The sequence below is a fragment of the Gouania willdenowi genome, chromosome 12 (assembly GCF_900634775.1).
Source record: "Gouania willdenowi chromosome 12, fGouWil2.1, whole genome shotgun sequence".
Classification (NCBI taxonomy): Eukaryota; Metazoa; Chordata; class Actinopteri; order Blenniiformes; family Gobiesocidae; genus Gouania; species Gouania willdenowi.
This window is the reverse complement of record NC_041055.1, coordinates 31,540,476-31,555,034: the sequence shown is the minus strand read 5'-3', so window position 1 is coordinate 31,555,034 and position 14,559 is coordinate 31,540,476. Positions and strand designations below refer to the sequence as shown.

The 14,559-nt window shown below is 33.7% G+C and overlaps 2 protein-coding genes across 2 annotated transcripts in view; both read left to right on the top strand.

Annotated features, from left to right (window-relative positions):
* Positions 1-121: 121 nt before the first annotated feature.
* Positions 122-3,799, top strand: dck (deoxycytidine kinase). The gene is made up of 7 exons (XM_028462450.1): positions 122-277; positions 567-682; positions 1,633-1,826; positions 2,210-2,357; positions 2,433-2,548; positions 2,687-2,786; positions 3,458-3,799. The coding sequence occupies exons 1-7, from the start codon at positions 196-198 to the stop codon at positions 3,482-3,484; spliced, it is 783 nt and encodes a 260-aa protein (XP_028318251.1). The 5' UTR covers positions 122-195; the 3' UTR covers positions 3,485-3,799.
* A 1,798-nt stretch (positions 3,800-5,597) lies between these two features.
* The window catches only part of LOC114473030 (electrogenic sodium bicarbonate cotransporter 1-like), a 45,785-nt gene continuing 36,823 nt past the window's right edge, over positions 5,598-14,559 (top strand). The window contains exons 1-2 of the mRNA XM_028462407.1: positions 5,598-5,932; positions 13,839-13,912. Of these exons, the coding sequence (XP_028318208.1) occupies positions 5,913-5,932; positions 13,839-13,912 (94 nt within the window). The 5' untranslated portion in view covers positions 5,598-5,912. The remainder of the gene's footprint in view (positions 5,933-13,838; positions 13,913-14,559) is intronic.

The window sequence follows — 14,559 nt, the reverse complement described above, 5'->3', positions numbered from 1 at the left end:
ACTTTTCACTTTTTAAATAACTTATTATCACGCGGGAACTCGGCCAAACTGGCAACGCTGATTACCGGAAGCTGTTGTAGTGACGTATGCGGGGTTTCCGGTAATCAAGTCCGTTCCCGCCAAGTGTTCACAACAACAACTGTGTTTCCTGTAACAGCTGCAGAGCTCCGAACTATCACTTTTATTCTGTGGAAAATGTCTTTAACTGTGAAACGATCTCGTTTGGACGATTCAATGGAGAAAAGAATAAAGCGCATTTCAATCGAGGGCAACATTGGTGAGTTTAATTCAAACGAAGAAAAAGAAAAATTAATATTAAGACTAATTAATTGTGTGAACTACGGAGCAAATAATCATTTGCGAGTAAATTAGTCCAGTTAAGTTAATTTACTCTCAATTAAATTGATGTTTTCTGACAATTGCAAGCTACTAATTTGACATTGTGTGCATTATTTTGTATCAGTAAAGTATATTAGGGCAACGGGGTGTTTTTTTTTAACTGAGCAAATAATAAATAACTATTAAATCTTAGTAAAACTAGTGGATTTCTGCATGTTTTTCTGCAGCGGCGGGGAAATCAACTCTAGTTGGTCTGTTGGAGCGGGAAAGTTCAGACTGGGAGGTAGTACCAGAACCCATCGCTAGGTGGTGCAACGTCCAAACTAAAGGCAACGACTTTGAGGTAATATATTACTAATGTGTTTATGTCTAAATAGAAAGAAAGACAAGTCAGCACCTCCTTATTATTACTAATAATAGCAATAACATTTTACTAGTGAGAAAAGCAGTTTTCATATTAAATGCAAAACATAAGATACAAAGAAAAAGCAACATTGTCAATCAATGATGATAATAATATATATATATATATATATATGTAAGCTACAGATGGAAAAGTACCTTATGTTAAATTGGCCTTCAACTAATGATAAATTTGTAAAAGGAGAATTCTATCAATTGTTCCAATGTCTAATTACATAAAATATAGTTTTGCTCAAAGGTAAGTTTTAAATATATAAAATAGAAAATAAGACTAATCACTGAAAAATACCAACCAAATTGTTTCCTTTAAAAACATTTTTTTTACATACATATATATGTATATAAAATAAAAATAAAAAACATGCACATTTTTGACAAGTTCACTACATGTTGTGTCAAACTAAGATATTAAATGCAGGCGTGGTTATAAATTAATTTATTAAATGTCATTTTTTTTATTAAACAAGGCTGAGAAAATTCAACATTTATTTTTCATAATCTCGGAATTGTCGCAGCTATCAATAACAATTCCTTCATTTTGTATTCCGATATTCCAAAAAGGGTCATTTCGTGTCATTTTAACAAAGTCCAGAACATCTACCATTTGTTCCTAAATTATTCAGTAGACACACTGTACATTTTTGGTTCGATTGGAGATATGAACAAGCTGAAAATGGAGGAAAAATAAGAACACATACCCTCCCCCCTAAGGAACAACTGGGAAACATTTCAGAATATATTGAGACCTAAATGTGTGGACATGAGTTGAAATGACCCAAAACCAAACAGTGCTTTATTCATATAGAATTGGTAAATAATGAATTACTTTAATAAGCACACGTGTGATGGTTGTATCATGTGACGTCTCAGGAGCTGACCACGTCCCAGAGGAGCGGGGGGAACGTCCTTCAGATGATGTATGAGAAACCTGAGAGGTGGGCGTACACCTTCCAGAGCTACGCCTGCATCAGCAGAGTCAGAGCCCAGATACGATCAGCCAATGGGAAACTACGAGAGGCCGAGAACCCCGTCATGTTCTTTGAACGCTCCATCTACAGCGACAGGTTCACGCACGCAACTACTCACTAATTAGGCTTTTCATTGAAACCAATCGGTATTTCATGGCAACAAGTTAGTATTTTATGGCAACTAATTAGTATTTTATGGCAACAAATTAGTTTTTGTGGCAATTAAGTAGTATTTCAAGGCAACAAATTAGTTTTTTATGGCAACAAATTAGTCTATTTTGTAGAAAGTAAATAGTATTTTGTAGCAACTAATTTGTATTTTGTTGCAACACAATACAAATTAGTTGCTACAAAATACTATTTACTTTCCACAAAATATGCAAATTTGTTGCAACAAAGTATTGTTTTTTTCCATGTCATGCTTGTGGCTTGTAGTGTGTAGTTAACAGTGTGTACCTGTGTCTTTGCTGCTGTCACAGGTACATCTTTGCATCCAACCTGTATGAGAGTGAATGCCTGAATGAAACAGAATGGTCCGTTTACCAGGACTGGCACGGATGGTTGCACCAAGAGTTTGGAAAACACATCGAGCTGGACGGGATCATTTACCTCAGAGCTGCCCCAGAGGTGCCCTTACCTCCCAATATTTATTATTGATTATCATTGGAAGAGGTTTCTAATCATCAATATGTGTTATTTCAGAGATGTTTAGAGCGGTTACACATGAGAGGACGAGAGGAGGAGCAGGACATTCCTCTGGAGTATCTGGAGAAGCTGCACTTCAAGCATGAGAGCTGGTTACAGCACAAGACTATGAAGTACACACACACACACACACATTGTGTATAGCATGTTTGTGTTAAAAACCTCATGTTTGCATTGATGGTGGTCATTTAGAGTCAGAGTGGCTGCTCCTCACACCACTGGCGTGTGCGTGTGTGTGTGTGTGTCCATAGAACCGACTTCCAGTACCTCACATACGTGCCCGTTCTGACCTTGGACGTGAACGACGACTTTAAACGAGACAATGTGAAGAGCGCTGACATGATGGAGAAGGTCACTAATATTAATAACAGTAATATGAATATTATTACATGAATTAATGCAAACGTGTGAAACCTTTTCTAACAACATTAATGTCAGCGTTTAGAAAAACTACAGAGATCAAAGGCTTTTGTCTGCTGCTGTTGTTTTTGTTGTAATTTCAAGTTCTTTTCTTGTGTTTTGAGTCATTTTGTTGTGTTTTTGTCATATTATATATCATATTTTTTTCTAATTTGTATGTTTTGAGAGTTTTTGTGGTAAGTTTTGTATTTTTTCTCTTGTTTTGTGTATATTTGTTGTCATTTTTGTGTATATTTGTTGTCATTTTTATATATATATTTGTAGTCATCTTTTGTGTTTTTAGAGTAAATGTGTACTTTTGTTGTCCTTTAATTAATTTTTCTATAATTCTGTACGTTGTTGTGTTTATATTTTAGTATAGATATAAAATATTATATATATTTGTCTTGTTTTTGTGTGGTTTGATGCTTAAATATTCAGAATCATTTTTTAATGTTACTTTTGCAAAGTGTACTAAGTCTAGTTGTTGATAAAAACAGCCAAACCCAGAGTTATTATATTTAGTTTTAAGATAAATTCACATCCTTAAATCAAACTATTTCACTGATGCTCATTGTGTATTTAATGTGAATCATAATTGATTGTTTTTTGCTCATTTTCAGGTGAAAGAATTTCTGTCCTCGTTATAAACGACTTCTACTGACGAGAAGACGGAGAAAAATTGTGTTTTTTATTCACCATTTAATGGTCAAAATCAATTCCAACCACAGAACAATTTTTTATAAGCTTTTACTGCTTCTTGTTGTTGTTTTTTATATTTATCTTTCACCGTGTCATTATGAGATTGTGTGTGTGTGGTGTGCACTGGTATTAGTGATTAAAATGATCAAATTAATTGATTGATTTCATGTGTTTTTTTTAAGTGATTATTTTCAATGAATTCACATAAAGCTACAGTAAAAACAAGTTTGTCCTAAATGTATTATTAAATTATTCAACAATGTCTGGAGGTTTCTGTTCATAAACCATGCAGCTGTTTTCTGTAGTTTTACATTTATTTTACCAATAAAGATTTACAATAAATAAAACATGACTTTTATTTGATTTTAATGACTCAGATTGTTTTTGCTGCTGATGTAAAATGTATTTATGACAAAAATCATGGATGATTTGCAGTTTCACAGAAAAAACCTTGCAAAATTATTGTGCACTGCACTAATAAATCTAAATAAAACGGGACATTCAAGACTTTTTTATCCTTGAGTTCATTTGCAAACATACTTTTATTAGTAATCAAAGTAATGCTAATGCTAGATTAATGTTAATGCTAGGCTAACATTAACCAATGCTAAAGTAAGATTAATGCTACTAAAGCTAGACTATTGCTAGGCAAATATGATTGTTAGGCTATTGCTAACGCTAGGTTAACGTTAACACTAGTTAATGTTAACGCTAGGCTAATGCTAACCTAACAGGGGCCAGCACCTGCATCCGCACTTGCATTTTTTTCAGGAAATGCAAATATTCTAGTTAAAGTTGTTTTAAATTGATTTAAAACTGCTCAGAATTTCTATCAAATTTCAATAATTCCAAAGAGAAGTTTCTATTTTTTAATATTGCCAAAATTCCCGAGCTTAAATTCCAGTGGAAATCTGCCAGATATTTACGTCTCTTCCCAACCATACTGAGATAACCACAACTACATTATTTACAATGATTTTCTGTTTTAAAGCAGTGGTTCTCAAACCTTTTTGGTCTAAGTTCCCCACTTTATGTCCAACTAGAACTTTTTCCTCAGAATTCTGTGAAAAAACAACTAATATAGATCATAAAGATGGAATGAATCAGTGATAACACACTTTTAAAATAATCTCATTTTGTAAATAAGTGAATAAAACAGTATTAAGTGCCTCCTGAATAGATTTATTTCTAAAGTTTTATCATTTACGTTCATCTCCCTCCTAAACACTGACCTTTGTATTTTCAGTTCATGTTTTAATCAAGATAATTTCTATCATTATTTATGGTGTGATTTTGTGTGTTTTGTTATTGTTTGTTTGTTTTATTATTTCAGTATATTTTTCTCTTATTTTGTGTGTTTTTGGTGTCATTTGGTTTGTTTCTTATGTCGTTTTGTAAGTTTCTCTGTTATTTTTGTTGTATTTTGTGAGTTGGTGGTAATAGTAAGTGTTTTTCTATCTCAGTGCGAGTGCATTTGGTGTCATTTTGTGTACTTTTTTGTTGTTTGTCTGTTCTATTTTATTATTCTGTATATTTTTCATCTTATTGTGTGTGTTTTTGTTGTCGTTTTGTGTTTCTGGTAATATTTAGTATGATTGTATTTTTTAACTGAAAAAAAAAACATTGTAAAATTATATACATGTATTTTTAAATCTCTGATGTTTTAATTTTCCCCTCTCTGTCTCTCTAACGTATCCCCAAGGGGTACACGTACCCCTATTTGAGAAACACTGTTTTAAAGGGCCGGATTTGGTCTAAATTAATAAGAAGTTGTTGATTTTCCCTAACTTTATTTAGTTAAATCCAAACCTAGTATTACAATAAATTATTTTTTTTAATAGAGAAATAAAACTTAACAGTGCGTATATTAAAAATAAATAAAGTAAAAGAAAAGATAAGTTTCTCACTGTTTTCGGATGAGTTTGAGGTTTTTCTTCCTACAGTTAATAGTCAAAGTGTGGGCAGCGACCCCCAGTGGCCGCTCTGTGAACTCCTCCCTCAGCCCCCTCCCTGTGACGTCACAGCAGGAGGCGGGATGACACTTTAAATATGGAAAAAGACACGCAGAGCACGGACACTAGGCACACGGTGCCAACAGGACACAATAGAAGCTGCTTTTTATCTGTTAACATGTTCATGTTTTCACACAGCGAATTTAATCCGATCAACACGTTCACACAGCAGTGGAATGAGGAGCGGATTCAACTTTAACACGGGGAAAGAAGAAGAAAAAAAAAAAACCGTCGGAGATCCTTTTTCTCACTTTTTTTTTTTTTTTTTTTTTACTTCTTTGAAACTACTTCAAACACAAGTGTCTGTGTTAAAATCTCTACATAAAGAGGACTGACCAGCTTTAAAAGGCTAAAAACTGTCACCATGACGACCGACAAGAGCAAGTAAGTCTTATTTTGAAAGTATTACCAATAGAAAGTGTTACAAATACGGGGTTCAGGGCCTGTTTACATGGCAACAAAGTAGCTTTGGAGGCCAGTTTATATTTAAATAGTATTTAACTCTGTGTGTTTGATGATTTATTTACACACACAGTGTATATATATATATCTATAATATATCTGTACACAGATGCTGACTAATGGCCCTCATGGGGACCAGGTGTTATCCTCACATTACCCAACGTTTTAATTCAGTTTGTTTCCATTGATTGGAGGATAAGAACAGGCAGGTAATAATAAGCCCTGATCCCCAGAAACCTGTCGACATTAATTAGGGACAGACCTGTTGATCCTCCCTGGGTCAGTGTGAGCCACGTCCCCACAACACACACACACACACACACACACACACACACACACACACACACACACACACACACACGATCCAACATGTGCTCCTGATTGCGCAATAATCTGAAAACTAGAGGAATTCTCAGTACTAATGTATCTTACTCAAGTAGAAGTACTTTTACTTCATTTAAATTGTACTCAAGTACAAGTAGCAGCAGAGTTGACAGAAGTATTTCAGTCAGTAAAAGTATTGATACTTGAATTAAAAACACAAACACACCATGTGGTTCTCTGAGCTCCAGGATCCAGATCCAACTTTTGCTCATTAGTATTTATTGGCAACAAATTAGTATTTATTGGCAACAAATTAGTATTTATTGGCAACAAATTAGTATTTATTGGCAACAAATTAGTATTTATTGGCAACAAGTTAGTATTTATTGGCAACAAATTAGAATTTTGTGGCGGCAACAAATTAGAATTTTGTGGCAACAAATTTGTTTCCTGTGGCAATGAATTATTTTTTTATGACAACAAATTTATTTATTTTTTTCCCATGTCATGTCTGAGGCTTCGTAGAAAACTGATGAAATGGAAAAAGTGCCATGTGACGCAGAAATGGGGAAAATCCGAAACGGAATTCAGGAAATTTTGAGATGACAAGTCGGAGGCCCTAAACATGTCATCAGTGTAACACACACACAATCCATATCCAACATGTGCTCCTGATTGCGCAATAATCAGAATAAAATTCTTAGTGTAAAGAATACTAATGTGTCCTATTCAAAGAGAAGTACTTTTACTTGATTTAAATTGTACACGTAGCAGCAGAGTTGGCAAAAAGTACTTCAGTCAGTAAAAGTATTGATACTTGAATAAAATAATGACTGGTATAATTATTGAAGTTGTTCCCTTACTTGAGTAAAAGTAAAAAAGTACACGCTATGAAAAGTACCCAAGTAAGAAATTAAACAAATGTCCCTTAAATAATAAGACAGGGTTTTGTTTAAAGAAACTTGTAGAAAACTGGTACATGGAAATAAATTAAATCTGTTGCATTTGAACTCATAATAAAATGTGTCAAGAAAAAAAAGTGCAAGTTCTCAATAAAATTTGGAGCAGCTTTAAGTTTAATATTTATAAAAAATTGTAGAAATCTGTTTCCCTTTATAAACATCTGGAGAATTTAGCACTCACTATAAATACAATTTGTAATGTAAGAAGAAAAAAAATCAGTTAAACCCTGGGTTTAATGTTTTTAAAAAATTAAAAATATTAACCGTAAAACTAAGGGACCGTCTAACAGACAAAAGAAGCTCAAACTACCAACATTTAGCGTCTTTTCACGTTGTGACGTCATCTTTGAAGGTCTTAAAAGTAACAAGCTCATTTTCAAAATGTAAGGAGTAGAAAGTACAGTTATTTGTTTGAAAAAGTAACAAGTAAAAGTAAAAAGTTGCCAAAAAATAAATACTCAAGTAATGTACAGATACCAGAAAAAAAAAGCTACTGAAGTTTTGTCACCTCGGAAATCAAAAGGAATTGATTTCCTCAGTTGTGGTTGTTTAAACATGAAACTTTGGACAACACAACATCTTCCTTCTTGTTCTATGTTGTATAAACTCTATAGATTCCTCATTCTTGTGTCTTTTGTAGTAACTTCAGTGTCACGTGGACGTTTTTCCCGTTCTTTTGTGCCTCAGCTTTACTTCCCGTTCGTCTGTGACAGTGTCTTTTGTGTATTGATGAGTGGTGTAATGATTACCCAGAATAGGTATAAATTCATTTCCTCGTCACTCAAGGAAGTTTGAAACATTCCTGACCAGGACGGACTGGATTTTTGAGTTTATCACCGTGAATTTCCAAAAATGACTTCAAAGTAATTTTTAATATCACATATGTTTTTTTTTTTTTTAAATTATCATTTTGTGTGGTTTTAAAGTCATTTTGTGTATTTTTGCTGTTTAGATGATTTTTCCTCTTGTTTTCTGTGTTTTGGAGTCATTTTTTCTGTACCCCTCGTCTACTCTACGAGTTGTGAAAAGTACTGATATATCTACTCAAGTGCAAGTAAGTCATACATAAACAAAGAATCAAGTACAAGTAAAAAGTACTACCATGCTTCTTTTGGTAATAAATCTTGCCACGGTTTCCTTACATACGGTAAAACAGTTTTTCTTTTCTTTTAAATTTGTATATTTGCGTCATTTTGTGTATTTCTCGACCATTATGTTTGTTTTAGTCCATGTGTGTCTTTAAAGTCATTTTGTTATTTTTCATCTTTGTTTTGTACATTTCTGTCATTTAGTGTCTTTTTTTTTTTTTTTTTTTTTTTTCATTTAGTGTTTTCTTTACAGTCATTATTTGTGTATTTTGGAGTCAGGTTGTTTGTTTTCCAAGTAATTTGGTGCGTTTTTGTTATGTTAAGATTAGCTGAATTAAACAGTACTCAAAGTAAAAGTTACTAAATACTTTCACCCACCACGTTTATCTTTGGTAATAAATCTCTCCACGGTTCCCTTGGATACAGTAAACATCTTATGTTTTTCTTTTTAAATTTCATTTTGAGTTTTTAGGGGTAATTTATTGTGTTTCTGTAGTTTTTTTTTTTTGGGGGGGGGGGGGGGGGGTTGTCTTTGTTTTGTATATTTGTATATTAAAATACAGAGTGAATGAAGTCAAAGTTTAAACCACCTCCAATATTACACACGTTTAGTTTTGTTTAGTAGGTACAATGAATGCTAGCTTAAAATACAAATACAGTATACGTACATCTGTGAGGTACCAGGACGAAGTTTATTATATATATATACCGATGACGCTTATTTCAACATTATTTTCTTCTGTCACTGAAACATTTTTTGTAAATATACAATATGTTTTTAATTAAAGTTAAATTAAGTTTTTGCTTAATAATGCCAGCAGTTCTTTTGGTTTCATTTATTCAGACAACTTTTTTTTTTTTTTTTTTTTCTCTTCCCAGGAAATGTACTTTGATCTCCTGACTTGTTTTAACTGTCAACTGCCAGTCTTCCTCAGATTCAAAAAGAAGAGCAAAATTGACTTGCTGGAATCATCAAGTCAAAGACACATCAAAGTGATCAGCAGATGCCTCTGAAGAAGACTGGCAGTTGACAGTCAAAACAGGTGACGGTCAGGAGATCAAAGTAAATGTCCTGAAAAACAGTTGCCTGAATAAATGAAACCATAACATATTATTTCCATTTTTGCTCTTTAGGGTAATGTGCGATAGCTAATAATAAGTTAGCGCGTTGTTGTAGTTTTTATATGCAAGGAATTGGGGACAGACGTCACAGTTTTCTTGCTAATTTTAATTATTTACTGGTTTTACTTTGATGCTAATTTGAACCTTTTTAAACATCCATGTGTGGTACGTTTAGGTGCTACTGTATATTCTTCACTGATAGGCTGCGTCACGTCACTCTTGTGAAGCGATGAGATGGGGGGTGGGGGGGGTGGGGGATGATCCCTGATCCTGATCAGCTGATCTTGACTCCTCATGCACTGACACCAGCTTTTATCCAAGTCTCACACAAGGTCACCAACAACTAGATACAAAGTTAAATATTCTCCAGTGATGAGATGAGCTGGAAATAAATAAGTAATCAGAAGAAGTTGCAACAGGAAATGGGAAAAAAAAGTCAATAAGATTACAGGCTTTTGTATAAAAGTAACGTGTGATTATTTTTAATTTTTTTTATCTTCTCTGCAAGGATGTATTTTCACTTTAAACTTAGTGTCCCACAATCTGTGATAATCACATTTATTTATTTATCTGAATAATATCCACTGTTATCCAGGAAGTTTACTATTATTATAGTCATCTTAAAGATGGAAATCCTTGTTTTAATCTGAAATTAATATGGGGTAAAAGTGACCAAAAATGGTGGTGAAATGGGATTTTAAAAACCACAGAAATTGGTTAAAAGTTGCAAATTAAAGTGGGCAAAAACAGACCATAAAAGTGGTTTAAGAAAAAGGTTCAAAGTGTCAATATTGGAACAATTAGTTTAAATTGACAAATATTGGGCGTGACAAATCGTGAACGTGGTTAAATTGGCAAAAAAAATGTTGGGAAAAGGTGGTGAGATGGTGTTTTTTAAAACCATAGAAATTGGTTTAAGTTGCAAATTAGAGTGGCCAAAAGTGCACAGAAAAAGTGGTAAGTGTTTTGCAGTGTCAATATTGGCTTAAAAGTGGCAGAAATGGAGTAATGTAATTTAAAAAGCAGGAAAAACACTTTAAACTGGCAAATAATGGGCATGACAAAACATGAATGTGTTTTATTTGGCAAAAAACAATCATGACATATGGTGAAAAGAGGTTAAAAATGACAATGGGTCAACATATGTGACATTAGACGATCAAGTGGAGGAAAGGTTTTATTATTATTTTTTTAAGTGCTGAAAATGTCTGGAAAGTGGGAAAAATGTGCTGAAAGGAAAAGTGTCAGAAATGGGAATAATGTAGCAAAAAAATATTAAAAGGAGCAAAAATATGGCAATAAAAAGTGATGAAAATGGGTTAAAATATGACAAGTTTGGTGTAGTGGCAGAAAAAGGGTAAAAATAAGCAAAAATTGGCATCTGGCGATTCACTCCAAGTGTCTCGCAACCCCAAGGTTGAGAACTCCTGCAATACAGAACAGAAACAGGCTAAACTCCATCTTTCATATGCTTCCCATTATTAAATTCCTTTGATCTTCTATTTAGGAGATCAAAGGAATTTATGAAATCAAAGTAAATCTCCTGAAAATCCAAGAGTTAAACCTGAGAGAAAGGAGGAGGGGCCAAAGAATCACGTGTTAAAAAAGATTTATTGTTTTTCTGTTTTAATTTTCTTTTTCTAATCTTTGATCTTTTATAATTTTCCTTTTTTTTTCTTTTAAGAAGAGATAAAGAGGGACATCATTGGATGCTTTCATTCTGGTGTAATGTGAGCAAAACACATGAAGACATTTCTTTTTTTCCAGTTCACACAATTTTGTTTAGCAAAATCTGAAATATTTAATTTTTTTTAATCATGTATTTACATTTTTTTTTAAGTTTCAAAACCTGTCTATAATAGTTATTTTCCTTCATTTACTTTTCATTTAAAAAAATAATCCTTTAAATTTAGAGACATTTTAAACAGACTTTATGGGATTTAAATTGAAGCAAAACAATATAACAATTAATGAGACATATGATAACCTTTTCTATGAGCTCCGTCCGTTACAATAGGAGATCAAAGTACATCTCCTGGAAAAAGTTGTCTCAATAAATGTAACCTGAACATTTATCTGTTGTTTTTAAAAAAAAGAAAAGAGGATACATTATTGAACTTCCTGGTAGTATCAGGTACTATTTACAGCCACACAGTGAAGTACAGTCCTCACATTTTTTTGCTTTCAGACATTTAAGTCTTTCATGTAATTACTTTCCGGCATTTCGTTTTAACAGCTCGGAGCTTAAAATGTACACAAAGTAAAGGTTGTGATGCTTGTAGTGTTGCTGTTTTATTTACAGGTCACAGTAACACACAGTGAACGTTTATACTTTTTTTTTCTTGTAAGCATCACTTCTAGTTCGATCAGGAGCTGCTGGAAGGACAACATTAAGTCTGCGTTGGTTTCACTGACAAAGTCAGATTTCATATCTAGAAGGGAAATGTAGATGAGCTCACGGTGCAATCACAGGAACGACTCATATCCTTCCGGACTTTGTTTATTTGTTGTCTTCGTACGCAGAGATCATCCCTTTGGCTTTATCTGCTGGGTCACTTTCAGTATTTAAGTGGTCTAAAACCAAGTATTATACACTTCTTAAACAGAAAAGTAGTCAGATTATCCCCAAATAACTTATCTTATCAATAAAACTTCAATATTTTCAGAACAAAGTAACTGCTGCAATGTTTTTATATTAAAAGCGTGTAGATGGTAAATAATCAGGGTGTAAATCACTCGTTTCTTGATGATGCAACATTGATTCTTTGGCAAAACTTGCATTATTTTCCAATATCACAAAGTCTGAATTTCAAATTTGATTCCATTCACAGGCCTTTCATCCATTTGATACAATTTATTATACTGTATTTAACTCAAAGGTAGAGTTAAAAACAAGCATTTTTAATGTTTTGGCGAATTTAATTACTAAAACGTTAAATGCATTTTAAATGAAAATCATTATTTTCTAACAAAAAAGACCTACTCTAATGTCTGTTGCTTGAATTGATCGGATTGTTGCTTAACTAATCAATATATTGTTATACCTCTAGTAGTTTATGGTCTTAAGTAATATCACATTTACATGCACAATGGCAGAACTAAAAGAATAATTAAAAGCACCTGCTGCTGTTAGCATGCTACGAGCTAACAACAACAAAAGCATCAGCAATATTTGGAAGTAGATTTAACAGAGGCTGAATGTAATTCCAGCAAGACTCTTTTTGATTATGTTAAGGTTTAATTTATTCAGACGACTTTGATCTCCTGACATGTTTCGACTGACAACTGCCAGTCTTTGTCAGAGGCGTCTGCTGATCGCTTTGATGTGTTCTTTGAAGTTTCCCTGACTTCTGCGCAGTAATTCCAGCAAGCTTTTTGTCGTCTTTTTGAATAATAGAAGAAGAAGAAAAAGCAGGATTACTATTGCAAAAACTCATAATTCGCAGTAGGGTAAAACTATCTTAATTCAAAGGAAACATCAAAGCGAAGACTGGCAGTTGTCAGTTGGGATATTAAAGTGGATTTCCTAAGGAACAGTTGAAACCGTAACATATTAAAGGCTGAATGTTGTCCCATAGAACTGTGGAACTCATTTTTAGTACCAGCTTTTTTTAAAGTTGGTAATTGTGTGCACAATCGTAAAGTACCGGTACCAGAGCTTTCCAACCCTGTAAGACAAGAGCATGAAGTGTGGTACAAGCATAATTCTTGTTCCTACGGTTAATTTAGAGACTACATTAAACAGTTTCCTCCTGCAGCGTTCACAGGAAACCACGACTCAAGGCTCTGCAGAGTCAGCACGGAACCAGGCCTTTCTCACCGCGAGCCACTGACACCGATTTGTAAAAACCTTAAATTGTTGTACCAGAGTTAGGTTATTAGCCTGGTGATGGTCAATGTGGAATAGCATCGTTACTAAGTGGAATTAAACTAGAGGAAGTGTAGAGGTGTTTGATGTTTAGTAGACAGCCAAGTTTGAGAATCAAAGGATTCCCACATTTAAAGTCTGCAGCAAGTTGAGACTTAGACGAACGTTATTAGCCTGGAATGGAACTGGGGGAGCTGCATTCCTTCTAAATATCAAGGGAATTCAAGGTCACATGATCAAAAGAAGCTTTGGGTGAGAAGTCTTTTTCTGATACCTGGAAGCTAAACAGACCTTTGGAATAAAGACCATGAGATTGGTCTTTATTCCAAACTACTGCGTTTTAAAGGAGTTGTAGAACGGATCGTTGGAGTAAACCTGTTTGTTCTGTGTCCTAATGTTTGCTACGCTACGCTTTGCCCTGGAATAAAAAAACGAGTGTAAAGATTTTCCTGTTATATTTGCAGAGTGGAGGACGAGGCCGTCCTGGACAGAGGAGCGTCGTTCGTCAAACACGTCTGCGACGAAGAAGAAGCCGAAGGTGAGTTCAGGGAGAAACTCCAGTTTGGTATCTCGAAATTAGTCATAACATATATGCATATATACAAGTGCTGAGGGTAATATTGTCTCTATGGAGATGTGCATTTATCGTATCGATCCAAAAAAAAGTTCAAATTCATTTTTTAAATCATACTTTTTAATGGAGTGTGCGAGTGTGTGTGTGTAAACTCCCAGTCACTAGGTGTCAGTGAACTCACCATCAGACCTTGTTAAACTACCTCACTACTCAATACATTTTAGCAGGAAGAATTGCACTTAATTTTCATAAAACATACTGGACACTTTTATAGACGTATGTGGTTACTATTTTTTTTATATATATATTTTAAGAACTTATCAGAATTTGTTGTAGAAGCAAAAGTTCCAACTTTTTTGAAAAATGTAATTTGACACTTTGATAAACATACCACTTGTTTTTGATATTTGTATTTAAAGGTAGGGTAGGTAATATTCTCCAGATACACTTTTTAAGTTTTTGGTTGAAATTGTCTTCATGTGGTAATGCTCTGACTTCATTGTGCTTTTATCCTAAAGCCTGTGAGGAATTATTGTGGAGTCACCAAACGAATTGACTTTAAGACTTCAACATATTTCACTAAAGGTCACTTAATGCTGCAAACAAAGGGT